Source organism: Sander lucioperca, chromosome 19 (genome assembly GCF_008315115.2).
Source record: "Sander lucioperca isolate FBNREF2018 chromosome 19, SLUC_FBN_1.2, whole genome shotgun sequence".
Classification (NCBI taxonomy): domain Eukaryota; kingdom Metazoa; phylum Chordata; class Actinopteri; order Perciformes; family Percidae; genus Sander; species Sander lucioperca.
In genome coordinates this window covers 26,518,028-26,531,742 of record NC_050191.1, presented here as the reverse complement: position 1 = coordinate 26,531,742, position 13,715 = coordinate 26,518,028, and the positions used below count along the sequence as shown (strand labels likewise).

General features: G+C 41.4%; 1 protein-coding gene across 4 annotated transcripts in view; it reads left to right on the top strand.

Moving 5' to 3' along the window:
- fynb (FYN proto-oncogene, Src family tyrosine kinase b) overlaps positions 1-13,715 on the top strand; it is a 117,885-nt gene that overhangs the window by 72,275 nt on the left and 31,895 nt on the right. For all 4 annotated transcript variants that reach the window (XM_031285601.2, XM_031285599.2, XM_031285602.2 and 1 more), the window contains 2 exons: positions 974-1,070; positions 11,411-11,509. In XM_031285601.2, coding sequence (XP_031141461.1) covers positions 974-1,070; positions 11,411-11,509 — 196 coding nt within the window. The remainder of the gene's footprint in view (positions 1-973; positions 1,071-11,410; positions 11,510-13,715) is intronic.

Below are 13,715 nucleotides of genomic sequence, written 5' to 3'. Positions count from 1 at the left end.
TGTACTTTTGTACTACTGGGTTCGGGTTGAATTCTGTCGTGCCTAACATTTAAGGCCCGATTACAGCTCTACTGTGGGAAACATTAAAATGTTTCTAAATGTTATTGTAATCCATCCAATAGCTGTTGAGATATTTCAGTCTGGACCAACATTGCTCTCCCTAGAGCCCTGCTGCTCGCATGGCTAAAAATAATAACACGGTGTCTCATGCAGAAACAGGTTTCATCATTGGGAAACCCTTCCTGTTTTCATTCAGTTTGATCATCAATTATAACCTGTAACCTGTATCTGATGAGCTGCTAGCAGTGGTGGAATGTAACTAAGTACATTTACTCCAGTACTGTACTTAAGTCCAAATCTTGAGGTACTTGTACTTTACTTTTCTTTTCATGCCACTTTCTACTTCTACTCCACTACATTCAGAGAGAAATATTGTACTTTTTACTCCACTACATTCATCTGAAAACTTTAGTTACTAGTTACTTTACACATTAAAATGTCTGAGCACAAAACACATGTTCTTTAAAAAATATTATGTTTTATTATTACTACCAAACAATTTAACGGCCTACAAGTCCAGGTGAAATGATCGTTAAACACACAGCTGTTTGGATCCTTTACACTTTCTAAAATGGGAGGATTGTTCTGCATTGAGTACTTTTACTTTAGTGCGTTTTCCTGATCACACTTACAGACTCTTAGGTAACATTTTCAACACAAGACTTTTACTTGTAACAGAGTATTTCTTACAGTGAGGTATTAGTACTTTTACTTAAGTAAAGGATCTGAACACTTCTTCCACCACTGGTTCCTAGTAAAGTCAACATGACTGATTTATATTCAAACCTGAGATGGCTCCTTATGTACTCAGTGTGCTGCAGCTGCCAGTGCAGCCTCAGTTAAACATGATTCTGAGCTTCATTTTCTCTCGTTAATCTGCTGAGCGCTGACATCGTTTGTATCCCTCCTGCAGGAGTCACCCTCTTTGTGGCACTTTATGACTACGAGGCGCGGACAGAAGACGACCTCAGCTTCAGGAAAGGAGAAAGGTTCCAGATTATCAACAGCACGTAAGTCGCTACAGCTGCTTATCACACTGCCTGCACTTTTATCACTCGTCTTAAAGGGGATGGTGCTGCTGGGAGGGGAGCACACAGGGCTGAGGTAAAAGTGGCAGCTTGTACATGGGAAAGTAGTGTTTTGGTTTCTTAATCTGGAGCCAGCCAAAAGTAATTCTGCTTTACTTCAGTTTGTGGAAGTATAAGATTAGAAAAATCATTTTCAGTTGTTAGAACCAACCTGGGAGCCCCAACACTGACAACTGAAGTAATTTACAGGTGTAAAAATGGCTTCAATCCAATGAAAATTAAAGCTATAGTGCGTAGTTTCTGACGCCCCCAGGAGGAATTCTAAGTAATGACAACCAAACTGTCGTTACGTCCACATGATACAAGCCTTCTGGGATCCCGCACCCCCACCACCTCTCCTCCACGCAGTTGCTAGTAGCCAAGGAGGACACGAAGGATTAAAAAAACATGATTAAGCACTTTTTATTTTACTATATCTCTTTACATAAATATTTTTTTCTACTACTATGGGCTAACAGTTAACATATAAACGATCAGACATACATTTAAATGCCCTTTGTAAATAGACAGTATTACATGGCTATGCTGCCCTGCTGGTAGGGGCAGTAAATTACAACTTCACCCACTTTCACTTAACTACGGTGCCGTAAAGTCAATCAGATGTCCGTGATCTGCGTAACGACAGTACAGTGGGACGTTTGCCTTTAACAGAGCGACAGTAATAACCTAATATACCATCATTACTGAGATTAAACTACATCCTCCGTTATGTTTGCACTGAATAACGCATTCAATGAACAGAAACATAACTCTTGCAGCGCACATGAACAGATGCGCAATATTAGCTCACACATAAATAGCACCCTCGTGAAGTAGCCTACTGTTGCTAACGTACATTCATAAATCCTGTATAACATCGTCCCGTACTTTATCAAACCGTATGAATGTGTGTCCCAGGCCAGGTTAGGAAATTAACTGTCTTAAATCCACCAGCCATTTTCATATTATACCAACATTTGCAGCATCCTGAGCCTTTCTTGGTAAGGTTACTAGGAAATCTCAGCCCAGAGTAATTTTATTCTCCCCAAAACAAGTTTCCTTTTTATTTTTAAAGAATTATAGCCCAAAAAAAATCGCAACTTATTTTTGCAATTTTCACTGTCTCTCTCAATTCATTGCAACAAAAATACAAAAGACATTGCAACTTTTACCGCAATTCTTTACAAAAGCTCCCACAAAATCAGGCATTTTGGGCCGCAACAATCTCAAAAAAATGCCTTGAAATCCTGGAAGGACTGAATAATCAGACAGCTTTAGTTACTAGTTACTTTACCCATTAAGATTTTTGCACACAAAACATATGTAGATTATAAAATCTGATGTTTTATTATAAGTTAAACTAGCCAACAATATAACAGCCTACAAGTCCAGCTGAGATGATTAGACCATTAAACACACAACTGGTTGGATCGTTTCTAGTTTCTAAAACGGGAGGATTTTTCTGCATTGAGTACTTTGAGTATTTTAATACTTTAAGTACCTGATGATAATATAGTAACATTTTCAATGCAGGACTTTTACTTACATTGTGATATTAGTACTTTTACTTAAGTTAAGGGTGTGAATACTTCTTCCACCACTGGGGGATGGGAGAAGGGGCATGATCTCTAACCATCGTGGCCTCAGCTTGTGGACGGTGTTGATGTTGGTTCTGTCTACATGAGGCTGTGTCTCAGCCTGCTGGAGTGACCCTCAGCTGCCTCTCTGTTTGTTTGGGTTGCTGCAGTGGTGCAGTGACATTTGAGCAGGCTCGGGAGACCGGCCCGATTCTCTTTTAGGTTTGGTGGTAATTATGCTGCTCTGCGCAGGTGCTGTGCAGTACTGCAGAGGGGGCGGCAGGTTTACTGTGACTCTCTTGTTTCATAATTACGCTAATGACCTGTAGATAGATAGATAGATAGATAGATAGATAGATAGATAGATACTTTATTCATCCCGAGGGAAATTGTAGGCATAGAGTAGCTTATACAAACATAACACAACAACACATACACACATATATCTCACATACATAAAAATCACTCATAGAAATTTAAAGAGTTAACAATTTGTGAAGTGATTACAAAGGTCTGGTATGGACTGACCATGTGATGAAATGACCATGATAAGGTGCTATGGTAGTGTTTGCAATGGTGGTAGTGCAATAGTGAACAGTGCAGTGATTGAACAGTGCAATAGCTTATTATTAAATATTAAATATTAACAGAACAATATATAACAGGGAATAAGTTATAAGATGTAGATGTTATGACCACAGTCCAGATTGTGTAGGAGGGCTAATATAATATATAGCCAGTCAGGTGTGCAGCAGACAGAGATATAATGGTGGTAGGGGCTGAGAGAAACAGGCTCATGCTGAAAACTCCATTTCTCCCCTCCCCCTTTGTGTGGTATTGAAGAGTTGGATGGCCCCAGGGGACAAAGGACCTCCTCAACCTGTCTGTTGAGCATGACAGTGACAGAAGTCTGCCACTGAACATGCTCCTCTGTTTAGTGAACGTGCTGTGTAGTGGGTGGCGGTCATTGTCCTACTGTATGTAGCGTCACTCAACTGCTAGCTCTCATTTCTGTGCAAATAGGTAAACACACAGCCAGTAGATGACACTGTATTTGGTTGTTACCATGGATCCTGGATATCAAGGCCGGTGTAGTTTCACAATGAAGTCAATTATTTTGGTTTTTCAAGTGAAACAAAACTGAAACTATGGGAATAGTGTTATTGTCACTGATCTCCTGATTTGGACCATACCACTGTGTCTGAGCTTAACTGCAAACTTTGATCATGTGTAAACTCCAAATCATTTGAAACCGTTTTTAGATGTATGTGTATGACTGTTCCAGACAGCCCTTGGTTTCCATTCATTTCTGTACTGTATGGAAATCAATTAGCAGTGCATACTGATTTGAAAACTCTTAATGTAGACTTGACGTTTACTGTGATGGATTACAGAAGTCAACGGGTTTTAAGAGTCTATGTTACGTATTTATTTCAGTACCCTAAGGAAATCAATAGAGGCCAATGGCTGACTGAAATTGTGAACAGAATGCATCAGAATTTCTAAGACTCAGCAGTATGCTTTGCAAAATGAAAAACTGTGGTGTACTAAAACGGCTAAAACATTCAAAACCACTGATGACTGATGCTTTAAGATTCTGTTAAATCAGACAAATACCAAACATTAGATAAATATGAATTTTTAGAATTTATACTGTGAACATGCATTTCCTTTTATTCCCAATGTAAGCAACACTGCTATTTTCTTTTGAATATGAAATTGCTTCAAGTGCAAATTTTGTTTAGTTTAGGAAATAAACCGACAAAGCCATCCATAACAAATAAGACTGCACCATTTATAGCAAGTTACTGTACCACCGTCACCATCATAATATCTTTACTGGGAAAAGGCACAAATGCAAAGAGCGATCTTGGGATTAAAAAAACAAACAATATTAGACATTACACTGAATATCACAATGAATCAGACCTGTCCAAATGGTAATCCTATTTAGTTTCACTGATACAAGCCTGATACTTAGGCACTCAGCCCCAAGTAGTGTCTGCAGGTCTTCCTCTCAGGCTGCTACGACCACAGCAGCCTCCACCAATCAGAGTGGTGGGGCGAGGGTTGAGGTCTGGTTATTCGGGGGTTTTATATCGCCTGGGAGAAATTAGGTCCTACAATTTAAAATTGAACACGTGGTGGATATGTTATAGGCTGATTTGATAGATTGATTTCATGATTAGATTCATTATGTTTAAATTTGCTAAACAAATCCAGGCAGCAGCCCTGGTTCTGTGTGTCAGTCAGTATCGTAATCAGAAAAGGGTTTATTGCCACAGATAGTAACACCTACCTGGAATTTGCCTTGGTGATTGATGCATACATACACAAATAAACATTGAATAGAAATTGAAATAAATACAGAAACAGAAACAAATATATACAAAATTGCTGTTTAGAAAAAGGAGGGTGCAGAATGCAAAAAATATATAGTAAGTGCAATGGGTAGATGTATAGTCCAGGATGAAGGTTAGTGCAAAGTGTAGTGACTGTATGTAGCCTGAAAGGTGAAATCTAGGGCAAAAAAAGTACATAAAGTGCACAAAGTCCCTGCCGCCCCTAGTGCACCCTTGGCTAAGTGTTAATGTAGTTCAAATATTAGTCAAATAAGGCTTGTTAATGCAGCACGAGTGTTACATTTATTGATGTTTTCCTCCAAATAAGCACAACCTGTTTATGTACAGTGTACATACAGTGTCTCAAATATAAAAATGTTAATGCTTTTGCCAAATAAATCCTCTCCTGATGAGATGTCAAAGCTCTCTGCCCTGCTGTACATGGCTGCCTTATCATCTCCACCTCTGGCCCAGCAAGGTCAGTCTTCCTCTTCACCACACCCAGTTAGCATCTTGCACATTCCAGCACACACCTCGGCCCCCGCTGGGCCTCAGCCAGAGCAGGAAGACACCGTCATTAGAGCCGAGACTCCCTCCTCTTCCTCTTCTCCTTCTCCTCGTCCTCGGCAGGGGCCAGATAGAGCTGCATCCCCCCCCCCTCCCTCTCTCCTCTCCACCTCCCTCATCCGCCCACGCCTCACTGCTTCAACCAGCCTCAAATATGGACTGGGCTTCTTCCAGCCGCCCACACTGCCCCCTGCTGGACAAAGGTGATAAAAGGCTAAAATCCTCACTGGGGTAGCACGGGGGGGGGGGCAAGTCAAAAAACAAATCCAGTGCTGGTTCCATGGTATCAGAATTTTGGATAGTCGTCATGGAAACATTAATTGGTCATGTGACTAAGTGCTGGGAAAATTGGAAAACTAGCCCAATGGATTGGTGGGGGGGCACCAGTGCCCCCCTTCTAGCCCTCCCCCTAGCAGGAAGTGGCTGTCAGATGCCCGAGCAGGCAGGGCTCACGTGAAGCAGGCCCACCAGAGATCCCAGCTGACGGAAGGCACCGTTGTCCCTTTTTGTTTTGTGATGGCATCCCTGAGGCAGCAGCCTCCATCCCTGAGTGTGTATAAGGCCCTGTGTTCACCTCAGGCGTTTTATAACCCCCTGTGAGTGTACAATTGTGACGCTTCATCAGACATAATCAGGAAATAGCTCCTGTTTTTTTGCAGAATGCTACAAGTCGACGCTGTTAGTAAATGAAATGACTTTTGTTCTGACTGAACTGCTAGGCTATGAATAAACACACTGTGGTGTTGTGTGTACTGTATTCTCTCATCAGCTGTCACCATGGGGAGGGAGGAGTCAGAGACAGGAGGGAGGTTCTTTGTTTACTCTTGTTGTTGCGTTCTGTCTTTTTGTGGCAGGGCCGAGTTGGTTTAAGGAGGTTTGTTTTCTGGAGACAAAAGAGGCGGCGGGACAGACTGGGGCCCACCCCGCCCCGTCTGTTTACGTCTTTCTGGCTCCGTGCAAACACACATACCGACACATCTTACACCGCACAAACACATTCTCTCACTCCAGCATACTCTTCCCTCTCAAAAGGCGGATTGTTGCGGCTCCGTCTCTCCCTCCTTCCCCTCCCTCCTGAGGGATCCTCCGCGAACAAAGGGAAGCAGGCCTGTTTCTGCCTGGGACGTCGTCCCCAGGCGATCCCCCATCATGGCTTTATTCAGCATAAATGAAGGACCAACAACGCCTCTCCTCCCCCTTCTCTCTCTGTCTCTTTCTCTGTTTTAGCATCCCTCTTACACAGCCAAAGACATTCCCTCCTGGTGCGTAAGGGATGTGATAGAAACAAGCACGGGGTGGCACAGTGTGTCAGAGCACAGTGATGGGGGGGAAGGAAATATACATGAGTGATTGTGCATTCATGTGTAAGCACTGGTAATGATGGTAAACCACTACTGCTAGCTGTCCCTTGAGGCAGCCAGACACTGATGTGTGTGAAGAAGAAGAGAGTGGCTGAATGAAGAGAGAAGGCGAGAAAAAAAGAGGAATGGAAATGGTGGAGAAGTACTGTGCAGAAACATGGATGAAATATTCAGATCCTTTACTTAAGTAGAAGTACTAATAACACTCTGTAAAGTACTCTGTTACAATTAAAAGTCCTGCATTGGAAATGTTGCTTAAGTAAAATGAGGTAAGTATGATGTATGTAAGTAAAAGTACTGAATGTAGAACTCTCCTCCCATTGTAGAAAGAGTAAAGGATCCAACCAGTTGTGTGTTTAATGGTCTGATCATCTCAGCTGGACTTGTAGCCGTTATATTGTTGGATAGTTTACTTTAGAATAAAACATTTTATAAACTACATATGCTTTGTGTAACTAGTAACCAGTGGTGTAGTCTAATGTATTGCAGTGGGTATACTGTACTGTATATGTATATATATATATTGGCCAGAATGGGACTTTGGGGGGGAGGCATATCATAGTGGGGGGTCTGGGTGTCCTCCCCCAGGGAAGTTTTAAACATCAACGACTTCATTTCCTGTATTCTGATACACTTTTATTCACTTTTATGCACCAATTTATGGTGGAAATCCCTTTATTTAGCCTTTATTTAGCCTATGTGAAGAAAATATATGGAAAGTATGTTGTTGCGTGTCATTGAGCATTTTTAAGTGGGTATATGGAAATCCTGGAGCTGTCTTAGTGGGTATACTGCATATACCTGCGTATCACGTAGACTACACCACTGGTAGTAACTAAAGCTGTAACAGATGAATGTAGTGGAGTAAAAAGTACAATATTTCTCTCTGAAATGTAGCAGAGTAGAAGGAGAAAGTGGCATGAAAAGAAAAGACTCAAATAAAGTACAAGTACATCTAATGTGTACTGAAATACAGTTCTTGAGTAGATGTACTTGGTCACATTCCACCGCTGAGTGTTTGTAAGACTGTGACTCCTGTCTGTAGCATTCAGACCCAAGCCCAGAGGTGATGCTGAACATAAGACCATCTTTTAAAATGTGTCACAAATATAAGTTTTCATTTCAAAACCATTTCCTGTAATTTCCTAAAACAGCACATTTTACTCAAACATGAGGAACACCTGTCACTCAAAGCGGAATGCCCTTAACCCTCTGAGGTCTGAAGGCATTTTCACACATCTTCTTAAATTTACCTTTTTAAGGTATTTGCATATACAGTCATGTGAAAAATTAGGACACCCATGCTAAAGTTGATTAAAAAGAGGAATAAAAAAATCATCTTTTGGAAAGTGATCTTAATGCCTTAATTAAAAAAATGAGGAAAAATCCAACCTTTAAGGAGACCAATTTTCTTTGTGAATGAATAATGTATCGTAAATAAATAAATGTTCTTCCTTAAAATACAGGGGGCATAAGTCAGTACAACCCTATGTTATATTCCCATAGAGGCAGGCAGGTTTTTATTTTTAAAGGCCAGTTATTTCATGGATCTAGGATACTATGCATCCTGATAAAGTTCCCTTGGTCTTTGGAATTAAAATAGCCCCACATCATCACATACCCTTCACCATACCTACAGATTGGCATGGGGTACTTTCCATAAGATCATCTCTCAATGCAAATCAAACCAGCTATCAGGCTAACTGAAATAAAACCATGTCAATCTCTAGGTATGGTGTGGCCTTTAAAAATAAATATCTGCCTGCCTCTATGGAAATTTAACATAGGGGTGTACTTACTTATGCCCCCTGTATTTTAAGGAAGAACATTTATTCATTCACAAAGAAAATTTGTGTCCTTAAAGGTTGGATTTTTCCTCATTTTTTTAATTAAGGCATTAAGATCAATTTCCTAAAGATGATTTTTTTTTTTATTCCTCTTTTTAGTCAACTTTGTTCACATGACTGTAACTGATCCCTGTGTGTTTCACATCAAAATGTTCAGAACAAACTCAGCTTTCCGAATAGTTAGGCCCACATGTTTTCTAGAGCGATGCGTGAAGAGATCATTTGGTGCTAAAGCTGAAACGTTGATGTTTGCCTTTTAAATTCCTCAAATGTCTTTTGAAAACAAACCTTAAAGGTCCAATGTGTGGGAATTTCTCCCATCTAGTGTTGAGATCATATATCAATCAGCTCTCTCGCACCACGCAGTTCAAAGTACGTATTACAGCTACGGTAGCCTTCGCGCTTCAAAAAGCCGGGCTCTTGCTCTTTTCAATATCCTTTTTCTGGGCGAAGAAGAAGACTCCTGTTCCTGAAATTTGGATTTTGAATACATGTGGTCCTCCATGTTTCCTTCTTCAAACTTGCCGGGGCCGGGAAACTACGATACCCATTAGCAGCATTAGCAGCAGCTATGAGTTTATCATGTGACAGAGAAAACGTGAAAGGTGGAGCAGTATGTCCTGTATGTCCCTTACCGGCTAACGTGTTTCAAGATGGAGCATGAATATGGAGCGTCTACCCCAGTTCATGCAAACGCAAATGTAAAATTTCAAGCCAAAAGGAATACTTACTAATATTCATGAAAAAGGAAAAAGTTTGGGAACGGGCAACACAGATTTTGATAATGAACAACTAAACACGTTACACACTGGACCTTTATCTTATGATGTGTTGTACAAATTGTTTCAGTGCTTGAAGTGAGTTTTCCATAGTCTTAGGTTTTATATATATATATATATATATATATGATTAAAATAGTAAATACATGTCTGAAATGAAATTTTGTAATATCACTTACCCTTACACTTAAAAAAGAATGAGTTACATTACAAAGGGCAGTTTTCTGCTGATATTTTCTTTCAACTAACACAAAAAATCTCAGCAGCCTTTCGCGTTGTGTGTATTGAGCAAATTGATATGGCGATAAAAAAACGATATATTGTGCAGCTCTACTTTAGACAGGCGATTATTGTCGATCAATTGGTAGAATGATTGCATGCATTTTTTTTTAAGGTGATTTTTTGGCCTTTTCCGCCTTTCGTTTTTGACAGAACAGCTAGGTGAGAAAGGGGGAAGACATGCAGGAAATCATCACAGGGCTGACTCCAACCCTGGACCTCTGCGTCACGGCATAAACCTCTCAATATATGTGCGCCTGCTCTACCCACTGAGCCAAACCAGCCACGGTTGCATGCATTTTAACGTTGAGAAAAGTTCCGTTTCTCATGCTGAAAAAAAAGGAGGAGGCGTGAAGGACTTTTTGAACTCTGAGTGTGGGATTATGAAAGGAGGAAAAGATGAAATTCGAGAAATGTGAGGTAGGGAGGAAGATGAAAGATGAGTAGCTGAGTGAATGGACAAATGAAATCAATCCGAGGCGCAGTGAGGGATGGATGGGCCCAGAGAGAGAGAGAGAGATGGTGGCTGGTGAGGAAGAGACATCAGAGAGACACTAATGGCTGTGTGGGTGTCCAGGCGGAGAAGTCTTTAGGACATTCAGCAGACACGCTTCTACAAAGCGGCCAAACTTCAGTTTATGTGTCACAAACATCAGACAACAGAGGCTGAAACAACAGCATCACATGTTGAACATGTAAAACAGTTGAGCTATATATATATATCTTTCTAAGACTAGAGCATTCAGCACACAGTCATTTTCATATGATTTAAGATGTTGTTCAACTAATATTGTGGAATGTAATTCAGCACATTTACTCCAGTAATATACTTAAGTACAAATTCATTGTACTTGTACTTTCCTTGAGTCTTTTCTTTTCATGCCACTTTCTACTTCTACTCCGCTACATTTCAGAGAGAAATATTGTACCTTTTACTCCACTACATTCATCTGACAGCTTTAGTTACTAGTTACTTTACACATTGAGATTACTGCACACAAAACACATGTAGTTTATCAGATCTGATGTTTTATTATAAATTAAACTACCAAACAAGATATAGGTCTACAAGTCAATGTGTGTGTTTTTTCTGCATTGAGTACTTTTACTTTTAATACTTTAAGTACATTTTCCTGATGGTACATACTTTTACTTAAGTAACACTTTCAATGCAGGACTTTTACTTGTAACAGAGTATTTTTACAATGTGTTATTAGTACTTTTACTTAAGTAAAGGATCAGAATACTTCATCCACCACTGGGGTGGCTGCAGGACTGAACAGCCCCCAAACTGCCTTCCTACAGCCACATGTGGCCCTCCACTCCACTCCCTACACACTCACTTGATCCTGTATGTTTTCCACATGGACAGCATTAGGGAGCAAGTCCAACTAAAGCTGTACTTTAGATGTGTCCAATGGCACAGATCATGTCCACTCATATGAAAGAAAGTGTATCACTGTAATGTGCTTCTTGTTAATTCTCTTTTCCCTTTCTCCCAATCCTCTCTCTCTCTCTCTCTCTCTCTCAGTGAAGGGGACTGGTGGGATGCTCGCTCGCTCACCACCGGTGGCAGTGGCTACATTCCCAGTAATTACGTGGCTCCAGTGGACTCCATCCAGGCTGAGGAGTAAGTAGTGTGTGAGTGTGTGTGGTGTGTGTGTGTGTGTGTGTGTGTGTGTGTGTGTGTGTGTGTGTCTGTGTGCGTGGCTCCAGTGGACTCCATCCAGGCTGAGGAGTAAGTAGTGTGTGTGTGTGTGTGTGTGTGTGTGCGTGCGTGCGTGCGTGCGTGCGTGCGTGCGTGCGTGCGTGTGTGTGCTCCTCAGAGACCCACAGTACACTGGCCCTAGAATGTGCTCTGAAGTAGCTGAAGATTAGAGAAGGCAAGGCCTCAGACTGAGAGCCGCACATGTGCAGGCTTAACCTTCTGAGGAACGAAATCCAGGAGAAAAAGTTGTCGTCATCCCACAGTTTCTACTTTCTCTGCAGGGCCTGATAAAATGGCATTTATGTGACACTACAAAGAGATGAATTTAGAAACTGAAATGCCAGCCAGACTGTGTGTGAGAGGTCCATATATCCAAGTTGGTGGTTTAATTTGACAGTTCATTCACTCCTAAACCATTTTAAGTTTCACTCAAACATATGATGAGGAGGAAATAAAAGTATTTTTTCTTTCTCATCCTGTGTGTGGTTTTGTCTGTGAATAGCATCGGCTGCTGACACAGACCTGACCCCGACCCACCCACCTTTCAGTCAGAAGAAGGCTTCTGAAGAACGATTCATTCAGTTCACTGTGAGGTAGAATCTCACTGGAGCATGCTGGGATTAAAAACAGAGGAGGCGTGGGTGCAGCTCCGCTTATCAACACAGATCTACCTCTGTGAAATGAACCCTTTTGAGGTCACACTGCTCACATTTTCCTTTTTTTTTTTTTTCTTTTCTAGCTGTAGTTTCAGTCCACGTGTAGGTTCAAAAAGTTTGTTATTGTTGCCCGTTGCCTTTGGTTGCAGTTTAATGAGAAACGAGAGCAGCAGGCCTTGAACAAGTCACTTCCATATAACAACGTTTCATTTCCAGGATGTTCAGGTGCCGCCAGAAATTCTGCAGGATGTCCCGAATTTTCGGCCAAATGTCCATTACCTTCCTCTTTCTTTGTGTTGGCGTTCTAACCTCTGGTGGATTTGTGAGGACTATGGTTAACTGCTCCTCAGATCTCTGCAGGGTAAATCCAGACAGCTAGCTAGACTATCTGTCCAATCTGAGTTTTCTGTTGCGCGACAAAACTACTTTTGAACGTACACGTTCCACCAAAACAAGTTCCTTCCTGAGACTATTTAGCAGCGGCACTGTTGCTCTGTCCGGCGCTTAGCATCGCCCAAGACAATTGTGATTGGTTTAAGACGGGGGAAAAAATTGACTTCATGGATGACACAGCATCCCTTGCTCTGGCCATCAACTTAAATGAACATTTTACCCGCTTTGAAATAAATGACATGAACGTCTCTGCCTGGCAACAGATTGTGATAGACGATGCTGGGATGGAGAGCACTTTGATTATTAAGGAGGAGATGGTCCAGCGAGTGTTTGAGAAGACTAATGTGCGGAAGAGCCCGGGGCCGGATAACATTGCGGTCCGCACTGTGCGGTCCAATTAAGTGGAATTTTCTGTTCCCTCTTCCAGCGCTCAATGGACACCCAGGTGGTTCCACTGCTTTGGAAAACAGCAGTCATGACCCCCCTTCCCAAAGTCTCCCATCCATCCTCATCCAAGGATTATAGGCCCATCGCCCTAACCACTCTTTTAGTTAAATCACTTGAGCGGATCATTAAAACACACATCATTAACTCCTGTAGACATGCCCTTGACCCTCTACAATTTGCCTATAGATTTGGGAGGGGGACGGACGATTCCATTGCAGTGCTTTTAAATTTTTCATCAGCATGTAATACAATCCACCCACAAATTTTAGCAAACAGACTTAGAGACAATTTCCAGCTAAACTCAACATTAACTAAATGGATCTTGGACTTCCTGAGTGGGCGGCCACAAAGAGAAGAGAAGAAGAGAAGGGTGGGAAACACTTTATCTGGGCTCCACTTTACTTCAATTGGGACACCACAAGGTAGTGTCTTGTCACCACTGCTATATATATTGTACACTGACTGTTGTCGCAGTAGTTACCCTGGACGTCATATAATTCAATTTGCAGATGATACTGCTGTGATTAGTTTACTGGAGCGAGATGAAATTGAACATGGTCCAGTGTTGCAGGAATTTGCTGACTGGTGTGAAGCCTCCCAGTTGCATTTGAATAGGTCCAAGACCAAAGAGT